The sequence below is a fragment of the Dryobates pubescens genome, chromosome 4, assembly GCF_014839835.1.
Source record: "Dryobates pubescens isolate bDryPub1 chromosome 4, bDryPub1.pri, whole genome shotgun sequence".
Lineage (NCBI taxonomy): Eukaryota > Metazoa > Chordata > Aves > Piciformes > Picidae > Dryobates > Dryobates pubescens.
The window spans coordinates 26,682,048-26,704,082 of NC_071615.1; the positions used below are offsets into that span (position 1 = coordinate 26,682,048).

Below are 22,035 nucleotides of genomic sequence, written 5' to 3' on the forward strand. Positions count from 1 at the left end.
GTTTCTTCTCTGTCTTGGTGCTTAATTTATCCCCAAGACTTGGGGTCATTAAGAGCATTTTGGCTTGCTTTCACTTCTGTTCACCAATTTAGAGTCTCCTTCCCTAGAGACTTTCAAGACCTGTCTGGATGCGTTCTTGTGTGACCTGCCCTAGGTGATCTTGCTTTGGCAGGGGAGCTGGATTCGATCTTCAGAGGTCCCTTCCAACCCTACCATTCTCTGCTTCTGTGATCTAGAATGCTGTAAAATGCCAGCCTTACAATCCAACGGGCCTGCATACAGGTGCATCTGTGATCACCAGAGAATGACTCACCTTGTAAGCTTGCATGAGCATGTGGATGACCCCAGGGGCACCATGGCACCAGTGAACCAGCCTGTCCGTCTCGTTGCTCAGTGACGATGGGTAATTGCCGGAGCGGAATCTTTTATGGCGCACGTAGTCAATGCTTGGCTTCACCAGCTCTGTCAGGGTCTCCTGGTCCACATTTGCAACTGGCTAAAGGAAACATTAAAAAAACACCAAACACACACCACCATGAACAGAAATAGTCACAAATGGTGGATCAACGCTTGATTCAGCACTGTACTCAGCACTGCTTAGGCCACACCTTCAGTACTGTGTCCAGCTCTGGGCCCCTCAATTTAAGAGGAATATTGAGACACTTGAACGTGTCCAGAGAAGGGCAGTGAGGCTGGGGAGAGGCCTCGAGCACAAGCCCTGTGAGGAAAGGCTGAGGGAGCTGGGGTTGTTTAGCCTGGAGAAGAGGAGGCTCAGGGCAGACATTATTGCTCTCTACAACTACCTGAAAGGAGGTTGTAGACAGGAGGGGGTTGGTCTCTTCTCCCAGGCAACCAGCACCAGAACAAGAGGACACAGTCTCAAACTGCACCAGGGGGAGGTTAGGCTTGAGGTGAGGAGAAAGCTCTTCACAGAAAGAGTGATTGGCCATTCGAATGGGCTGCCCAGGGAGGTGGTGGAATCACTGTCCCTAGAGGTGTTCAAAAAGGGATTGGACGTGGCACTTGGTGCCATAGTTTAGTAGTCATGAGGTGTTGGGTGACAGGTTGGACTTGATGATCTCTGAGGTCTTTTCCAACCTTGTTGATTCTATGATCCATTTTCAAGTATCCCATATACGTGACCTTGATCCAAATACTGTGAATCACTTCACACAGTTTTAATTGTCTGTTTACAACACCCTTGTGAAGAGCACTTTTACAGCTACCAGAGACAAAAAATCTGGGGCACCAAGTTGCTACTTGTCTTACTGGAGGTGACATAGAAAGAGTATGGAAAAAACTGAGAACAGAATACAGATTTCATGACTCCCAGGCCTCTCTCTATACCTTAGAATAGTAAAATACTCGGAGGAGGAAGATGAGTTTGCAACCACGTTGCTCATAATACACACATAATACAATGGATTACATATTTTGTTTCACAGTTAAGTAATGTAGAGAAACCTGTCCCATTTTCCAATAAATGAAGAAGAGTCTACAAAGGTTTATGAAGGTTAGAGACTTCCATTATCCACAGAACTCCCTGAAGCCACAGGCTATGAATCTGCATTACCAGTTTCAGAAGCAACAGCTCCTTTTCCACATAGCTAAACACCTTTGTACTACACATTCGTCCTTAGATTGCTCTCCTGAAGTTCCTTTCTCATTTCTTCTGTCTAGTTTACATCCTTGCTAAAAGGAGGAATATATCCATCAACCTGCATGCTCCTTTAAGTAAATGTTTAGAAGCTTGAGTATCTGCTTGGTCTGTAGTTGTTCTTAGTTGGTATTCCTTCCTCTACCAGCTTGCTGATCTTCACAGGTCCCTTCCAAGCCCTACCATTCTGTGATTCTACAGCAAGCACTTCAGAATTCCCCTTCCACCTCCTGGATGAGTTATTTAACACAGCTGAGCTCTTATTCTCCCAGAAAGTCTTCTATAAATGAATCCAGCAATATAAGTCCCCTCATAAAGGCATTGTACAGACATGATGACCAGTGACATTCACAAGTCAGGTATGTTGGACGGCCTTTTTCTTATTATCAAACAGCCACTCAACAGACTGTGCTCTGAATTCTTTGCTGGAGATACTGAAAAAAATCTCATTGAGCGTGGGAGAGATGGGGAAAGGATGGACTCCAATATGCCATCTTCTCCTGCAGTGGATGACTCAACTCTGCATGACTCACAATATTTAATGTACATTGAAAAGACAGTAATCTAATGCTGCATAAACAATGGCTTTGTGGTAATTCTTAAAAGCAGCAATTACATGTAAAGGAAAAGAGAGTTAGGATTTTAACATGTAGCCAGAGTAGCTTCTGCTTAAACCAAAAAGCACTGTGCAATTATTTCTGTCAGCAGGCTTGAATAGTAAATGAAGGATGGAGCCTTCAAACAGGCTTCTTTGAAGGAATGAGTGTTCTTCAGAAAATCTAGCAGAGCCAGGAAGGAAAAATGGAAGCCAGATAGATGAGGGAGGTGGAGTGTGATGGACCACATTGCTAACAAAAGCAGGAAGTGAAGATAAGGGCACAGTAAATCAGAGCAGTTTGAGGCCCCAGTGAGACGGCCACTGTCGAAAATGTCTGTAGTGAGGTACAAGCATGCTCCAGGTCACAGAGCGATTGGCACTTCCACAGCAGAGTCTTTAGCATCAGCCACTGGTGGAAGTGGTGTGAGCTAATCTGAAACAGGGGCAACAACAAACATCAGCTCAGTTACTTCTGCTGTGAATGTCTGCTTGCAGCTTCGAGCTGCTAGGGAAATGAAGATGCACAGACTGGCAGCACCTTCAGAAAGCTGAAGCAGGCATGATACAAATTTTGCAGCTCTATGACCATCTTCTACAATGAAGCTTAAGGCTGCTTTTCCAGATGGTACAACAGAAGTAAGATCTAGAGGTCTGTTTTGAAAAATCAGAATCTCAGGGCAGCAGGGAATGGATTTAAGTGCAGGAAAGAGAAGGCATACACAAGAGAGGAATCTCACTCAGGACAAAAGAAAGAGGAGAACAGGGGTCATAAACGCACTGAAGAACATCAGATTTTGGGGGAGAGATAAGAAGGATAAGGAAGAACATCATAATAAAGGCACACTGAGGATTAATGTGTGGTTAAAGATAGACTTCCAAAAGCTTCAAGACAGTGAAAAAAAGAAGAAGAAAAAAATCACCAGAGAAGAAAGAAAAGGCATGGAGGGCAGGAGGTACCAGCAGTGCACTCATTTAAAAACAGCTAAAAATTGTGAAGACTGAGGGAGAGTAAGTCAGTATTTAATGACAGGCATCAGAAGAATGAGGATGAGGGAAGGCACCTCACTGACTCTGCTGAGGGTAGGAAACTTCAGCTGTTTGGAACACTGATGCTCTGAAACTCAACTCAAGGGTCAATTCACTCTAATGTGAAGAAAGTCCAGTCACAGTTTCCTTCTGCTACCAGGGCCTGAGCTAGACCCCTGCACACTTCTGTGCTGCAAAGGCTGACTCCAAACTGTGAGGCCTTGACCCAGACAATCTCTGTACATGTGTGAAAGACAAAGTTAAGATCCTCTGGTGCTAAACCAAAAAATCACTGGTGTTTCACCCCAGCCCAGAGAAGATGCTCTTACCTGCATGAGCATGTAATAGATGCCAGCCACTCCATGGGCTGCTCCAACGTACTGCTTCCTGTGCCACTGGTACAACAGGGGACAGCGGTCTGTCTTCCGCTCCTCCTTTGAGAAGTTCTTCCCCGATTCAATGATAGCATCTATCACCTAAAAAAAGAACACACCCACCTTCCATCTCTCCTGCTCTGATTCTGAGGGTTTTGCTCTCTCATGACTAAAACCACAGCAAAGATTAAGCCACAATTAGCAGCAACAGGACAGCAATATTCAATGCATTTTTTGAGGTACATATCAAGAGTTTCCAAAGTGATGGAATCACAAATCTAAGGGTAAAAACTTACTATATAAATATTTCTTGTCACTTTATTTTTTCCCCAGGCCTGCCTTCTCTGGTACTGGTATCTGCAGAACAGTTGTGCATCTTTCCCACAATGAATTCTCATTCTTTTCACTCCCATACTTAAGGTTTTTCATAACAATTTCTCATCCCCAAACACTCCAAAACTAGTCCCACATTAGATTCACTTCCACAGCTGGCCATGGACACCCCTGCTGAACCAGCCTGTATCAGTCCCAGCTGGGCAGGAAGGAAAGGGCAAAGAGACTGGAGGGATCAATGAGACTGAGTTCCCAGTTCTAGGTCCCTCTCCAGCATTTCTCTCATAATTTCTTGAATAATATGAAGGAATGATTCCATTTCACCTCACTGGAGAAAGAAAAGCCTCTTACCTCTTTGACAACAGACTGTGGGACAGTGTCTGGGCCAATTTCAGTATTGAGGTACAGCAAGGCATACAGGTAACCTGCTCTGCCATAAAGCAGTTCATCTGGAAGTTCAGCATCTGTGCTTATGACTGTCCTTTGGAGCTGCAACAACCTGCACCAGACAAGGAAAGCAAGGAGTGAGAACACCTTCTCTAGAGGCCACACTGGACTATATATTGTACAAGCCACACCAGCAGAATCCCCATCACTTCTCTTCAGTCATCCCCAGCTGACCTGGTTCACACACAGGAGCTCTGCATGCCTGCCATCACCAGCAGACAACTTGAAACAGAGCCAAGTTGGGTATTAGTGAAACTCTCTGGGTTTTCTGCAGACAAAAAGAGAGGTATGTGTGCAGGGTGGGGATTGAAGGAGGCTGGAGAGCCTCCTCCTGGAGCCTTTGGGAAGAGGGATAAAACAACCCAGAAAACCCAATACCATCATTCAGCACTTCCCCTTCCTAGATAACATGTTGTCTCAGAAATTTAGCTGCTCAGTTTTGAAAAGGGCACTGCTACTCTGCACAAGTATTTTGCTTGTCTTTGGCAATGAAAAAAGAAACCCAAACCATTAGGCTGCCCACTGCAACTCCTGTTTGCTCCAAAGAGATTCCCTGCTGTTACTCCACCAGCTTGCGTTAGTCCTGAGGTGGAGCAAAGATTTCCTGCCCACTTACCCCCTGTCTCTGCATATTTTGTGATTAAATTGGCAACTAGATAAAACCATGGAGATGATCACATTTTAAATTGGGGGAGGGAGCAAGAAAATCTGGATTAAGACCAAATTCAATCCCCGGATTCCCTCAGATGACATTACTCAGCAGAAATGTTAACATCATGCTGGAACAAAAACATTCACCCCAAGGGCTTGTTTCTGCTGTCACTGCTTAATACCAGTGAAAATCCACTCATAAAATAGCTTTATATTATTATTCCTTTCTTGGAACTATACTTTGGATTTAGAATTCAATTATTTCCAACTGTCCACTGCTAGGTTTTATTGTTCAAATCATACCCCTGCACAGCTACAAGGTAAAAAGTTGAAAGGGCAATCACAGTCTACATTTTGACATCTGTAACAAACCATTCAGCTGGTGTCATGAATATATTTGTAAACAAAACAAAATAAAGGAAGAAAATAAACAAATAATCAAACCAACCTCCTTTTCAGTCCTCCTCCTAGCAATGACTTTCCAAGGAGAGGCAAAACTAAAAGATTTATGGCTAATGTAATTTTGCTCTACTCATATTTTGTGCCTTAAAGCAACACTACTTTCCCAGCTGCATTTGAAATGACATGCCCAAGTTTGCTGCCAGTTCTAAAGGTGAAAACAAGCCAAACCTATACTCGTTTCAAAACTGAAATATTCATTGAGGAACAGCAGCAGAGATCTATCACACTAGGATTCTAGATTAAAAAGAGATCATTTCTATTTCCAAATATAAACCAGAAGGGAGATGAGGACATAATGTTAGTCCACCAATTCTGGCAGGCTAAGGTATGCTGCTGGAGCACTAATAAGAGGATTGTTGGTGCTGAATGCAAATATCACCAGGTTCCAATGCTTCCATCCCAGGGCAGCAATCAGAAAAGGGACACTCATTTCTCCAAGGAAGCTCTATATCTAAATGGGATTTCTCAAGACATTTGTTACATTTACATTACTTTGAAAAGGGGATGGAAGTTTTTCAGGCTACCCTCCACACAGTCTGACCTAATTAAAGCCCTTTAGTTTGTGACAGTTCAGTAAATACCTTCTCTTGGTTTTCTGCACTCTTTCTCACATATCAATCTGGTATTTCTGGCTGGATGTTTCCCTGAAGTGTACATGTTTTGTAACAAATGTACCGTTAAGACCCACTCTATACAGGAAGCATGACGTGTTGCACAAGTGCTACATATTGCTGATGACAAGCATGTGGCTTTTGTTAAATGCCACTTCAACCTGACAGAATCAATGCACTGCAGATATGCCCAGGACACCCTGCCCTTAGAGTAGAAGACTCAAGCCACTAAATAGGAATGAAGTGTAAGCCAACTTTGACAAAGAAAAAGCCTGTTTTGAATTCTTCTGCTGAAGGTGCATCAGGAAAGCGTCTCCACATTTCAGTGCTGTCCTCCAAAACTACGCGTGCCAACATTACTGAACCTACACTCTCTACTAATGAAAGGCACAGCTTTTTCTACCATCAACCACTTACTTGGCCACACATTCTTTAGATTCACTGTAATTTTTTAGCTTGTGATAAACCACTGCACCCACTGCCAGCGGCCCAGCATCACCGCAGAGGAAAGTAACTCTTCTGCCACTCAGATTGCGAAGGATTCTCTTCACGTAATCAAGAGATCGCTGCAGGTGGCTCTGGTTCTTTGTGACACGGTACAGCTGCAGGTATAAGAGGGCAATACCTGGAACAACCAGATGGAAAATAGAGATTTTTTTCATTCAGTTTTCCTCTCAGGTATTTCATATTTCCCTCTTCAGTGTCTCTGAACCAGCAATTCAGTCAAAACACCTGGGTAGTTAAACACCTGGGTACCTGGGTAGTTAAAGGATGTTGGTTAAGGGTCCTAGTTTATCTGACGGGAAAGCAATGGGACACACATTTTGGTTGCACATCAATTTGAATGGTGACAAAATTATCAGAGGTAGACTCATAATTTGCAAAGAATGAAGAAAAATCATGACACAGGCACCAGTGCTTAGTGAAGAAGTTACTGAAGACTCAAAAACCTGGGCTAACAGATACAGAATCATTAAAGCTGGAAAAGGCCTCTAAGATCATTGAGTCCAAGCATCATCCCAATACCACCATGCCCACTATACCATGTCCCCAAGCGCCACGTCTCCAGGGATGGTGACTCCACCACTTCCCAGTGGGCAGCTTGTTCCACTGCCTGACCACTCTTGCAGGAAAGAAATTGCTCTTCATGTCCAACCTAAGCCTCCCCTGGTATGCATATGGTCAAGTACACCGACCAATCCTTACCTATTCTATGTGAGAAGTGACTTATTTTCCATTTAATTTATAAAAGGATCTTTTGAAGAATTGTTTTGCTTAGATTTGCCAAGTTCTTTATAACTCTTAAATGTATTTCACAACATGATTGTGAGCTTCAAGTTAAGCTGGTTTGTGAAAGCCAGAAAACAAGCAAGTGCTCAGAGAATTACCTCAGGTACTACCAGGATTCACTCCACTAAACTCATTACATAGTTTCCACAGATTCACAGGCCGCATGGGGTTGGAAAGGACTCTCAAAGGTCATCTTGTTCAAGCCCCCTGCAATCAGCAGGAACACCTCCAACTAGACCATGCTGCCCAGGGCCAGATCAATCTGATCCTGAATGTCCACAAGGACCAGTCCTCAACCTGGGCAACCTATTCCAGTATTTCACTACTCTCACTGTGAAGAACTCCCTCCTAACACCCAACCTAAATCTACCCTGCTCCAGTTTCAAACCACTGCCCTTCCTTCTGTTGCTACAAGGCATTCTAAATGGCCCATCCCCAGCCTTCCAGTAGGTCCCCTTCAGATGCTAAAGTGGGTTCCCTTCAAACCAAACCAAGCCATAGATACTGCAACAATGTAGACTGAATAAAGTGAAGCAAACCCATCTGACTGGATGTTCATTGGCCAACTGCCAGCATACCTGTGCAGAGGCAAAATATTTGCCTCCAGAGTATGATGCATCTCAAATTTGCTTCTGGACAGGGAAGAGCATTCTCCTGAGCCACAACTAAAGCCGAGTACACACAAGGCCCACTTAGCTCCACAGAGAGGCTACCTATCAAGCACAAGAATATCACCACAAGAGTCCTGGTACACCACCTTTGGATGTTTTCCAGATTGGCTTTAAACAGGCTTTTCTAGATTAATCCGAAAGGAGAGCTGCAGAGCTCAGTTAGCCCAATTCAAGGCACAGGAACCCCATGGCCTATTTACTGAATTTACTGTCACTCCTTGTATGTTGCAACAAATGTGTAGTTATCACAGCTTCTGATCAAAGTATGCTCAGGAAAGCAGCTATAAGGCACAGTTCAACCAATCCTTCCTTATACAACACCCTTAAAATTGCTCTTCCAAGATGTGTAGTACATACTCTGGAGAAGAGAAGGCTGAGGCGGGATCTCAATAACGATGATCAATACCTAAAGGGTGAGTGTCAGGAAGATGGAGCCAGATTCTTCTCAGTGGGGTTCAGTGACAGGACAAGGGGCAATGCACACAAAGTGGAACATAGGAGGTTCCATGTAAACATAAGGAAAAAATTCTTCACTTTGTGGATGGCAGAGCTACGAGAGAGGTTGTAGAACCTCCTTCTCTGGAGGCATTAAAAACCCACCTGGATGTGTTGCTGTTTGATTTACTCTAGGTGACCCTGCTCTAGTAGGGGAGTTGGACTCTATGATCTTCAGAGGTCCCTTACAACCCTAGCATTCTGTGACTCTTGTATAAGCAAGACAGACTCCTGATGTCCTGGAGTCCATCTTGCTTATCCAAGTCCTACGAGAGTGACTCCAAAAGTCCAAGATGGATACCTGGAGTCCAGCTCACAGTACAGAATCCTATGACTATTATGTGCCAACAGCAGATGCTCCAACAAGGCTTTAAAGAGCACAAGCCAGTGCTTAGGACTGCACTGCCAGTAAGGTTTGTCTACATCTGGTAAGTAACAAGCAGGGCAATTGTTTCCAGCATTGGTTTTACCTTCTGATTTGCACACTAGCCAAATGCTGCAAGGAGCAAATCTGGAGGCTATTCACACTACTTTGAAAGCCAGATCATTGAAATATTTTTCTTCAGAGTCATTTCCACAGAAGCCTTGAAAGAAATTTACCATTTGGAATCGATGTGGCTGGGGATCCTTCCACATGATGGAAAATCCCTGCTCTCAGACTGCATCACTTGCTCATCTACCTCCTTGTCTCGGCTAATGACGGCTGTGTTACTTTTAGCCGATGACTCATTTTCAGCATGCTCTGGTTTATCAGTCCCAACTTCAGCTGTCACTCACAGAATCAGAACGCAGCTCCCTGGGAGCCCTTTTGTAATGTCACCATCAGAAAGCCCACCACTGGAGATCTTCTGTACTCGCTTAGCAGCCACTCACTTTCAGACCTTGAAACGCATTTAAGCTTGAGTAGTCTAAAACTTCCCCACCCACCCACCCACAGCACCATCTGTACTGAAACAACAAGAAAAAAAGCAAAGAAATTTCACCCCTGCGTTGCCAGGATGAAGCCTGTGCATGGACAGAGCCTGGAGAGTTTTTCCAAGCTGCTCCCCCCTCACAAGGTAAAAGGAAAGACAGATCTCCTCAGGGCACGTTCCAAACAAGCTGTGCTAAAAGTCTAAGCATGCCTGGAGTGTGAGTTAGAGCAGGAATAGAATAGGACACTGGAGCAGCAAAGTGGTACTTAGGATGCCTAGACAGCAAAGTGTTCTGGCAGCTTGAAGACTGGTGGCTGTATCAGGCCTGACAACTGCAGGCTCTGCTTAAAGGATGATAAGAGATCATTCATTCCCATTTGGACAGCAGCAGTGATGCAATGCTGGATGAAGGATGGTGCCCAGCTTGCACATGCTTGTTTATCTTCATGAACTTCACCATCTTGCGACCCCACCTCCACACTCCCCTTCCTTACACGTTTGTTTTACCATTTCTGTAGAGACAGAATAAGCACAGCCAAACTATTCATAAACCAAATTTTAAGGCTCCAAGCTCCTGGGCACGGAAGACCTCCCTCCCACCCACCTGCCTCTCCCCCCATGATTACATGATGTTGTCACCTGCCTCTCCCCCCATGATTAGATGATGCTGTTACCATTACACATCTGCTAACCGATCTCAGTTGAACAGAAAAAGGTGGAAATAACTCCTTTTAAGGAAACAAAGAGATAAGAAAAACCCCCAAAATTCCTTTTTCAAAGAAACAAAAGGTAAGCTTAAAGAGAGAGCAGCCTTAGAAAAATCTACTCCTTTTGCAAGACAAAGATCTCCATACACAAAAGGCAGTTGTCTCTGCAGCTTTGTTCAAGTCAGAAGTGGTGAGGTAGCACCTGAACTACTGAATTCAGTTTTGGGCCCCCCCACTCCCAGAAAAACATTGAGGTGCTGGAGCAGGTCCAGAGAAGGGCCAACAATGCTGGTAAAGTATCTGCAGAACAGGTCTGGTGAAGAGCAGCTGAGGAAAATGGGGTGGTTCAGTATGGAGAAGAGGAGGCCAAGGGGAGAAGTTCTTGCTCTCTACAGTTCCCTTAAAAAGAGGTTGGAGTGAGGTGGGAGTTGGTCTCTTCTTCCTAGTGACAAGTGATAGAACAAGAGGAAGTGCCCTCAAGCTGACCCAGGGGAGGTTTAGATTGGATATTGGAAAAATTTCTTGACTGAAACGGTTCTTAAACACTGGAACAGGCGCCCCAGGAAAGCGCTTAAATCCTGAGCCCAGAAGGTGTTTAAGAAGCAGAGATGTTGTGCTGAGGGGCATGGTTTAGTACCAGACTTGGCAGTGTCAGAGAATGGCTGGACTCAATGATCTTGGAGGTCTTTTCCAGCTGAAATGATTCTAGAAGTCCATTAAAGTTGTTCCAGAGAGCAGTGACCAAAGGTCCTGAGTTAAAAGCAAGCAGCTCACACAAATGCCTGTACTGGAGTATTTCTGCTGCTCCTGTGACAATATCAGAACCTTCTCCTGTGAATAAATCCAATGACATCTTTTAACAAACACACTTAATTCAATTTTTAACTCTCTCACCAGTCCAGCCTGTGTAGGCAGAGCAGTCATGCGGATCTGCTGTCTTCAGCCCTTCCTCCATTTGTTGCAGAAGGTCCTTGATTTTTGCCTGGATTCTCTTTGAGAACTGAGCACTGACCTGAAAACAAGAGACAGGAGAAAGGGAGTGAGTCAGAAAATGAAAGAATCCAAGAAGGCAAAGTGTCTGCTGCACTTCATTGCTTGGGAAAAAAACAACAATAAAAAACCCAACCACAAAACCAACCCGAACCAAATCCAAACCTGACCAACCAAAAGTCACTAGGGAGTAAGTACTACAGAGAGCATTCAGCAAAGTCAAGGTGACTCATCTTAAACCTGTCCCATGTAGTCCATTCCAATAGCATATTAAAGTTACTAGGGGGAAAAAAACCACCTGGGCACACTTTAAAGTCCCATGAAGTGGAGCTAAGGACACTGTGGCAGTATGCAATTATACACTGCCTCTTATCTCAGGCTTCTCAAAACAGGAAGCAAAGCTTCCCTGAACCGAGTAAAAGGGGAATAAATGCAAACAGAAGTCAACCATCTGCTGCCGCTCCATGAGCCAGTACCCCACACAGGGTCCTGGGACCAAAACCACATTAGCACAGAATCACAGAATGGTGGGGGTTGTAAAGGACCTCCGGAGATCACCCAGTCCAACCCCACTGCTAAAGCAGGTTCTCCCAGGGCAGGATACACAGGAATGTGTCCAGGCATGTTTTCAGAGTCTCCAGAGAAGATTTCACAACCTCTCTGGGCAGCCTGATCCAGTACTCTGACACCCTGTGCTCTAGTTTGTGCCCACTGCCCCTCTTCCTTGTTGTCCATCCCCTTGTTATGGTTGAACACAGCACACTGAACCCCACAAGTCCCAGGCTGTAAGTGCTTGCTCCCATCACAAGGTCCCTGCACCTGCTCCACAGCACTCCAAAGCAGGAAACAGCTGAAGGAAAAATAAATGCTCATATCTGAGACAATCAAACCAAAGTTGATCAATCACACCATCTATGACATAGTCATGTTTTCTTTTTAAATCCAAGACTTTTTTGGATGTCCCAGTTTGTGATCACCACACACAGCAAGTCATGTAAATGCCTTTCCTCCTGCTTCTTGTTCTCTGCCCTCCCCAATACAAAGTAGGATCAACATACTGTATCGTGTTGTTAATTGCAGTGTCATGTTAAAAAACAACTACTAAAAAAACCAAACCAAACAAAACCACAAAACAAAAAAACATCCCAACAAAACCAAAGCTGGACACACTGAGGATGAGTAAAAGTAGCTTGGTAGATTTAGCTAATGCACAAAGAGGAAGTAGCTAAGTTATCAACATGTAAAATGGAAGAGTATTTTACTTTTGACCAAGAGAAATTTACATGGAACATAACAGAGGATACTTTAGTCTTGCCAACATTTCTCTCCAATTAGGAAAGCTGTTGAGTTGCTGGAATATGTCCAGAGAAGGGCAACAAAGCTGGGGAGGGGTTTGGAGCACAAGCCCTACAAGGAGAGGCTGAGGAAGCTGGGCTTGCTTAGCCTGGAGAAGAAGAGGCTCAGAGGTGACCTTATTGCTATCTACAACTACCTGAAAGGAGGTTGTAGCCAGGTGGGGGTTGGTGTCTTCTCCCAGGCAACCAGCACCAGAACTACAGGACACAGTCTCAAGCTGCATCAGGGTGTTAGGAAGAAGTTCTTCACAGAAAGAATGATTGGCCATTGGAATGTGCTGCCCAGGGAGGTGGTGGAGTCACCATCACTGGAGGTGTTTAGGAGGAGACTGGATGGGGTGCTTGGTGCCATGGTGTAGTTGATTGGATAGTGCTGGATGATAGCTTGGACTCTGTGATCTCAGAGGTCTTTTCCAACCTGGTTAATTCTGTTCTATTCTATATATACTGTATGGGAAGATACACTATTGATTACTCCCTGAAGCCTACAGAACATGGAAGTAGTCAATTAACCAGAATTTATTGCCCTATTAAGTTCTATTAGAAAGAGTAGTCATTAAGTCTCCTCCCAGGATGATTCCACATTTGACCAGGAGCACCAGGAACAAAAAAAATTGTGTATTTGGTTGGAATGTTTTTTATTGTTTGGAGGGGTTTTGTTTGGTTTTTGTGCTTTGTGGCTGTGTGTTGTGGGTTTTTTTTGGTGGTGTTTGTTTTGGGGTCTTGGGGGTTTGTTCATTAAATAGTGTAACTTACTGGTCAGTTTTGCCTATTAACACATTTATTACAAAGTATTTTATGTATTTAGACAGAGCTTATATATTTGGACAGAGCAATTGTTTACTCAAAATACACCACACTTTGTATTCTTGTTCAGAGCAGATCTTCAAATGCAAATCAGTGAATTCAAATAGACAGAAAAGCAGGTAACAGGGATTGCACAAATCCTCTGAGACACAGCAGAAGCCTCCAGGGTCAATGGTTCAAATCCAATTCACAATAACAGCAAATGGAAGGAAGAGGGAAACTGTGCTATTACATCTCATCTCACACACAAAACGCTCTTGGAAAAAGTAAGAGGTCTCTTACTAGAGGTCTGCAGCAAACAAACAGAGTAAGCAGCTAATGTCTGTTTCTCTTTGGCCTTAATGTGGTGTTAACGATCTTGTTAGGAAACCCTACATACCACATGCACACACAACATTCCCTCCTCCCCCATCTTTTTTTGACTAGTTCAGTGAAGTCTCAGCAGAAGGACAGGGCTACTCTCCTTCAGAAGGCAGCCATGCCAATGCTAAGGCATATGGTGAAACAGCGTGAGGATATCCACGTGGATGCAGCCAGGCACAGGGCTCAGCTTCTTTGACAGGAGTGAACCAAGGTCTCAGACCCTTACCTGCTGCACATCACCAGCAGGCTGCTTATCTTTTTGTTCTGACAATGCACCTGCTGCTACCAAACCAGGGTATTTTTTCCTCAAACACCAGATCAAATTACTCAGAGGCAGGAAAACAGTAGCAGGACATCAGGACCCCCAGGTTCTGCTTTGACATTATGGTTCCAACACAAATCATTTAGTGCAGGTTGGCACATCCCTTTCCAAAATGGGAATAAGCACTTATCTTGATTCAGTACATAGAAAAGGTTTCCTACATTATTATTATCATTATTTACCAGCCCAAACAAAACTACTCCCAAGCTTATGCTGGTGTGAATAGGTTATGAGTAGCAACAAAGTTTTTCCCCAGCTACCTTACTCCTCCATCACTGCCTCATTTCTGGTTGCTCTGAGGCTTTCATTTGATAAGATTACACCATAAGCTTGTAACAGATGCTTACATGCATCAAAATAAATTAATTACATAAATAAATAAATGTTGAAAGGTGGCTTTAGAAGACTTATAAACCTCCTTCAAGGAATCTTATGGCAGCTTTACAGCTGAGCATAAAGCAGGCTAATTCATGCTGAGCAGGGATTGATTTTCATGGGAAGCACATTCATTTCACCAGGATGATTCCAGCTGGCATTCAGCCTCTTCTGCAGGTGAATCTTGTTACTCCTGTAGGGCCAAACAAAGAGCAGGAAGTCTGACTTCTGATAACCTATTGGATGTGTGATGTGATAACTTCACATGCATGTATTGAGGCCATCCCAAGCACAAGTAGAGGCTGGGCAACAAGTGGACTGAAAGCAGCCCTCTGGAGAAGGACGTGGGAGGTATTACTGAACGCACAAAAAAAAGGTGTGTGAGCCAGCAATGTGTACCCACAGCCCAGAACATCAATCACAGCCCGTGCTGCATCAAAAGCAGCATGACCAGCAGGTCGAGAGGTGTTTCTGCAGCTCTCCTTGGCTCTGGTGAGACCTCACCTGGAGGACTGCAGCCAGCTCTAGCACTTCCTGTGTAAGAAAGGTATGGACATGCTTGAGTAGGTCCCAAGGAAGGCCACAAAGATGATCAGAGGTCTGAAGCCAGAAATGAACTCCAGTTCTGCAAACCCACATGCTTTATACATGATTTGAAACACTGCTGTCTGTAGAACACATTGCTCTGGTTTTCAGCCAGCTGGCATCTAGTGCCATTTGACTGTGGTGAAAAAAAATAAAGGAGGAAAAAGGAGAAATAGAAATCAGTAACTGTAGGCAAACTACTGAGGTGCTAGAAATACACAGTTAGGAACAGGCTTTAAATGCAGGCACACCCTCCCTCAGAGGAGGTAGGCAGGGTGCAAAAACCGGCATTAAAATGCAACCCATTCAAGTTACAGGATGAATCATTTGAAGCATGTAAGAAATCATGACACTGTGCCTCTAATGCATGTGTGTGTAAAAGAAACTATTTGTCTCATTGATGATTAGGTTGCAAAACCCACCCGAAGCCTACAAATTTAAAGTCACCAAAAAACTTCAGAATATTGGTGACAAAAATAAACATGATTAACAGGTGCCCAAGAACATTATCCTGATAAAGCAAAAGAGCAATACTAGAAATCACTGGTCCTCAAGGTAGCCTAACACCAGCATGCTACTTCTTAAAAACAAAGAAACCAGAAGTCTGCTGTGGGAATGATTTAACATCACTCACTACACAGAGGTCTCTTCCCTAGCTGGAATATTTTTAGGAGGTCCCAAGCTTGCTGGAAAACAAACCAAAACCCTCTATCAATACTGTCTAAATTACTTTGATGCCCATACAATAGATGAGTCGTAAATAGAGCTGTCTACAATGCAGGGGAAACTATCAGAAGTGCATGTCCTTTTCAAATATTAATACTTTCCCCAACAAGCAATTAGAGAGAGTTAGAATTAAATGAAACTTAACAGAAAAAATGGTTCTCCCCTGAGCGAGGCAGTATGCTTTGTTCCAAGTCTCGAGTCATCTATTAATTTCTCTGCCTCCCTGACCATTTACATTTCCTTTTTGAAAACTTTTAGAACACTGAGATAATGTCTATAGCTACTATCTGAGGCCAAGGTATCACCATGGGATCCACATCAAAAGGAAGAGGGCTGCAAGACACATTTAATTGAAAGATTCATCACTTCGTAAAGACTTACATTTAAAATCATGTTTGTTCTTAATCTAGAATTAATGTTGTGTGAGAAATTATTACCCTCACCTTTCTCGGACAAGGCATTCAAGCCCACATTGCTTTTTATTACGCAGATTTCTTTGCCCTGAAAAACTGCAACTACACGAGCAGAGCCCACCTAGATAACTGCAGTGTTTACTGTGACTGTTTTTCAGAAAGCAAATATGCAGCCCCAAATTTTGTTTTCTCATCTCCTGCTCCCACGCTTTCTAGCTTCCTGAACTGCACCTTATGCACACAAACTCAGGCTTCCATATGCAGCACTCTGTCCCAATTGTCTCACGTTTCAGACAGCGGATTGAAGATCGTGTCCTTTCATGAGCCGGATGAATTTTAGATGGCAATCGTGGCAGCTTATGACATCAAACGGAGGGATTAATAATGCACTGCCTCCCACAACAACAGCAGAGCCCTGCACACCTCTAGCTGTCATGACGTGAGTCACTCAGCAGCAGAAGGGAGGAGCAGCGCACTGAGGGCTTCTGAAAGCTGCTCTCATTTTTAGGAACCTTGTGCTGCTCTGTATAGTGGTTTCCTAACCTATGCAAAGTCCTTTTGTTTTCAGTGGGGCCTGAGGCATGTCCTTTCCTCAAATGGAAACGGAGCCTCTTAAATACCGAAAAAACCCAACCAAAAAACCCACCCAAACCACAAACTACAGCAGCACCCCAAAACGCTCATCATGAAGTCTCACAAAAGCCAGGCTTGTACTAGGACTGACAATATGCAAATGTTGCAAAGATAAATACACAAATATATTCACAGCTATGTTCTAGCCCAGAAATACACAGGACAACTCCTGAGATTTTGTGGATGCAGAAACAAAAGAAAATGTAGACCTCACATCTGCCTCCTCCTATGAAATGCACAGAGCTGAAAAAAAACAGAATTCACAAACTACTGAGAGTTGTGCTGTGGTTCCATCACTTTAATGCAATACAGAAGATAAATTTTATTCCAGAGGAGCTTCACAATCATCAATGTTAAAGCCCAGACACCATCTCTTATCACACACACAGCTACTCAGGTGCTCAAAGATATTTTCTGAACAAAGCTGCACAAAGAGCTGCCAACAGCAACAAGAAAGGCTATCCACCACTGATGCTGAGGAAAAGATTTGCACCCACACTAAAACAGCAAACTCATCTACAGCAGAGTAGGAGGGACACTCCTAACAAATACTGGGCTAGAAATCCTGGATTAGCTCATTTCAGTTCTGCCTTGGAACAGCATCTGTGAAGTTGGATTCGTTCAAAAACTAAATGTGAAGTAAATTAGGGTTGAACTCTTCTGCAACACCACTAGTATTCTCTGAAAATAGCAGTAATTTATTTTTTTTTAATTCAAGGAAGTTCACCTTCCTCCAGTATCAGCTCTCACTTCTTAAAGCTGTAATCAACCTAGATCAGCAGTCAATGAAGGCTTATTTTGTCTTAAAATATGCTTTTTAACCAATTTAACAATATAAAGCAATAGTTGTCCTGACACCTACTCTCTGCCTTCACACTTCAGCGCTTTTTTTTTATATATATACTGAGCCAGATAGAAGAAATCACAGTTCTCAATCATAAAAAAAACCCAAAACACTACACAAAACAAACAATTTTACCAGTACTAAGTACACTACCAGAGATTTTTGTCAAAGCACAGCAAATTTCACTTCCAAACCTACCCTTGCTTTTTAGCCAAGTGCTAAGTTCGGCTTCTGATAGCTGCAATCAGTGGTACCATTAAGACACCAATCACCCAAGTACTCTGTTTTGTGCTCTCAGCTTAGCCACGCACACCTTCATAAAGCTCAGCTGCAACACCCGAGTGAAACCTTTCATTGCCCCAGACTGATAGCGAGTTGATGCTGTCCTGCTCATTCTTCAGAAGAATGCTGCTCTCGCTGCTGGGCACCACTATCCTCATCCCAACCGATTAGTAAAACGAGGTCATTCTTTATCACCACCAGCAGAGCTAAGATTGAAGGTTCTCCTTTGTTCACACCAGTGTACAGTCAAGCGAGTCAGGAAAAGCAGCTTCCCACTCAACACATCTGTGTTTTTAGCAATGTCACCACACAGGGGTTTTAATTTAAAAGACAATGAAGCAGCACATTAGCAAGAGGTGAGGCTGCTCTGGGGCTAAAAATAGTCAAAAATCCATATTCTGGTAGTACTTCTGCAGCTTAAGCCAGCCTGCATCCTAACAGGTCTGAGCAGTTTTGGTGCTTTAAGACTAAAACACATTCAGCTCCCCAAAGAGCAGCACACGGTGACGAGGAGATAAGCAGGACTCATGCGAACCCAGTCCAACCATCACCACCAGGCGTGCCTTTCGCTGGCCTGACCGTACTGCCATGTGCCTACCACGGTGCACTTGCATCTACAAATGTGTCAGTAAACACATGCCTCGAAGAGGATGATCCAGCATCACCTGAAGGCTGAGTGCTGCTGTTGCCTAAGAAAGAACCTGTCTTTTCTAGATGTGTTCTCATCTTCGCTCTTCCCTGCGTGCTTTTCCTGGTGAAAACCGGACAATTTGTGAGCGGTACAGCAGAACCCACAGCAACTACGGCACGGCCAAGCACTACCTCCAGGCCCCACACTCGCATTCGGGGGGAAAACAACCAGCTTACGGCAAGTCACTTCCACCAACTCCAAGCCGTGCGGCCGCCCTGAGCTCCTGCTCCTTCCCTCGGCTTACCTTCGCCCACCTCTCCCCTCGGGCGCCCTCCATCAGGCCGCCGCCTCCGCCCCGCCGCGGTAACGGCCCTGTGGCTCTCCCCAAGCCCAGACTGTGGGCACAAGGCGGCCCGGCGCTCCGCACCGACTCGAACAAGCCGCGGGCCGCCCCGCCGAAGGCCCCAACCGGGCCTAGAACCCCGCCGCAAGTCACCCAGGGGCAGCGGCCACTCCTGCAGGGAGTAAGCGTCTCATGGGTGAGGCAGGACCCGGCAGGCCAGGACGCGAAGCTGCTTTGCTCGCCCGCCAGCCGCCCGGGACTCACCTTCCCATCGGCGCCGAAAGGGAGGGACTCCTCCTCCGACCGGAGCAGCGCCCTGTCCCGGTGACCGTCCACCGCGCTAGGGGAGGCTGCGGCTCCGGCTCCATGGGGCTGGTAGTCGGGATAGGGGTTGGTGAAAGCCCTCTCCTCCATCTCCGCCTCGCCACCCAGCTGTAGCTTCAGCCTCTTGGACATGCTCTCTCCCATCTCAGCCGGCCCCTCGGCCCGCCTCCCCGCACGGCAAGCCGGCGGGGACACACTCCGCCTCGCAGAGCGGCAGATTTGCAGCAACGCGAACGCCGCGGCCGGCAGCTGTCTCTCCGGCTACAGCCGCCACCCGGCCACAGCGAAGGCGGAGGACCCGCGGCGGCCCTGCGGCGCTGGGGCTGGCTCAGAGAGGGGCGGCCCCCCGGCTCCGTGTTGATGGCTCTGCGTTGGTTGTGCCCGCGGCCGCTGGCCCATCTGGGCCGCCTCAGGACAGAGGTGCCGCCGGCTCCGAGCCGCCGAAGTCCAACCTGGGAAGGCGAAAGGGTAGTTGCGACGCCGCAGCTCCGCCGGGCGTCCCTGTCAGCCGGGAAGGGGGAGCGGCGAGTGCGGCGGCATCACACCCGCAGGCAGAGCGAGCGGCCGGGGCCGCGGCCGGCCCCCCCCGCGGGGAGCGGCAGCCCTCCCGCCAGCGCAGGCTGGGTAGCACCGCTGCAAAGCCCGCCCGAGCTCCTCATGGTCCCGTGCTGCTCCTCAGTCCCTCGGGCTGCTGCTGGCCGCAAGCCGGGCAGCGGAGCGGGGCTCCCGCCTGCTCCTCCTGCCCGTCCTCCCGCGGAGGGGACGAGCCGCGGTCCGGCTCATTTCAGAGCAGCGGCAGCAGCAGCATGAGGGGGAAGGACAGCCCCAGGAGCAGGCAGTACGCCACCACCTCCCTCGCCCGGCTCATCTGCAGCCTCCGCAGGGCCGCGGTCATCCGCCGGCAACCCTCGGGCTCTGCGCCCCGGGTGGATGGAAGGAGTTGGCGACCTGAGGGAAGGCAGAAGTCCCTCAGCTGCCGCCCGACCCGGAGGCGAAAGGCGGTGGCAGCCGCCCGTCAGCCGGCGAGGAGAGGCGGCTCCCGGCGAGAAGGGGAGGGGGCGGTTTGCTTTCCTCGTCCCGCCCTCAGGTGATCAGTCGGCGTGGCGGCTGCTTGTAATGCTCGCCGGCCGTACGCAGCGCTTTGCTTAACGTAAACAAACCTTAAAGCCAAAGTGTGTTAAAAAAACCCAAAACCCCCAGAAACCCCCACAGCCCTGGGGGAGAATGTCGGCGAGCTGCCACCGCGCCCCGCCTGAGTGCTCCCTACACGTGTGGCAGGTGGGAAGCAGCCCAGTGATTGGCGGGGGTTGCTGGGGACAATGGGAGGCTTTCCTCGGATGGTGCAGGGTCTCCATCCCATGTGGATCGAGTGTTTGTGTTTGTGATCCAGTCCTGTGGAAGACTGCCGGGGCACTGTGTCGGTGTGAATTTAGCCCATCATTTTAAGGATACTTCCGTCTAAAGCTGAGAGTCATAGAATCGTCTTGGTTGGAAAAGACCTTTAGTTCAGCCATCAACCAAGCACCACCATGTCCACTAAACTATGTCCCTAAGTACCATGTCTACATGGTTTTTGAACATCTCCAGGGACGGTGACTCCACCACCTCCCTGGGCAGCCTGTTCCAATGCCTGACCACTCTTGCAGGAAAGACGTTTTTCCTAATATACAACCTAAACCTCCCCTGGTGCAACTTCAGACCCAGCACTTGTGACTGGGGAGAAGAGACCAACACCTCCAACCTCCTTTCAGGTAGAAAGAGGAGAATAGCTCCAGACGAAAGGACGCTGTGCAATAATCAAGGATCTTTGCAGAAAAAAAGGGTAGATGTTGTCCATACTGTCATAGCCTACAGAAATTCACACTGCATACTGAAACACCTTTGTGTAGAAATAGGCTGCAAAAAGCTTGTCATCCCACAGAACATGGTGTTGTATAAAAATACACAGGAGACTTCCTTATCCCATTAAATATTTATTCCCAACTGCACCATCACTTTTTGCTAGTAATTGTAAGTCAGCCAGACCATAAACTATTAATTCAAGATCTGGAGAATGTGCAGACTTAATTGATCTTTAGTTTTATGCAGTGGGTAATTGTATTGCTATCAAAGCACATACTTGATGTGTAAGATGGTTGGTTGTTGCCATGCATATGTGAATAAATGGGGCATAACCATTGTGGCAGAATATAAATTTTAGGCAATGTTTTCTTCATTTTATTTGCTTTTAGAAATTGACCTCATGACAAAGGAAAAATTCCAAACTGCTTGTCTGGCAGAAGGTACCTGGTATTTGCTCTGGAAGTGAAAATAGCCATCCTTTTGAAAGTGACACAATCATCTATAAAAGAAATTGTTCTTTAATCAGTTAAAGAAAATCACTTTCTTTATGCTTTCCTCTTTAACGGAGGAGTCTTGTGCTGTGTTGTGGGGTCTGAAAGGGTAAATGCAGAACTTTATAAAGGAATCATGTGTCTCTGCGTAGATGTTTTGCTAAGCAAAAAACATGTTTTTATCTCAAATGTTTTCCTTCTCTCGGTGAAGACAAGCTCTGTCGGTACAGCCACGCCTTTAATACAAACGTGTGCAGCTTCTGTTTTCTTACACCTTCTACTTTCTTCAGACAAAATGCTGGGAATATAAAAGCAAGATCACGCCAGCCGGTATGTGCTCAAGGCCTACAGATGAGGAGTGAAGGTGCTCCCTTGCAAGCACAATGTGCAATGGCTCCAGACACTGGAGCAGGTAAGAACTTGATGGATTGAGAACTGCCTGAATGACAGAGCTTAGAGGGTTGTCAGTAGTG

General features: G+C 45.9%; 1 protein-coding gene across 1 annotated transcript in view; it reads right to left on the minus strand.

The window, feature by feature from the left end:
- LANCL2 (LanC like glutathione S-transferase 2) overlaps nucleotides 1-19,561 on the minus strand; it is a 32,986-nt gene extending 13,425 nt beyond the window's left edge. Inside the window, exons 1-6 of the mRNA XM_054160980.1 lie at nucleotides 19,170-19,561; nucleotides 11,131-11,248; nucleotides 6,577-6,784; nucleotides 4,340-4,487; nucleotides 3,611-3,757; nucleotides 314-496 (exon numbers count right to left, since the gene is read on the minus strand). Of these exons, the coding sequence (XP_054016955.1) occupies nucleotides 314-496; nucleotides 3,611-3,757; nucleotides 4,340-4,487; nucleotides 6,577-6,784; nucleotides 11,131-11,248; nucleotides 19,170-19,373 (1,008 nt within the window). The 5' untranslated portion in view covers nucleotides 19,374-19,561. The remainder of the gene's footprint in view (nucleotides 1-313; nucleotides 497-3,610; nucleotides 3,758-4,339; nucleotides 4,488-6,576; nucleotides 6,785-11,130; nucleotides 11,249-19,169) is intronic.
- Between the last annotated feature and the right edge of the window lie 2,474 nt (nucleotides 19,562-22,035).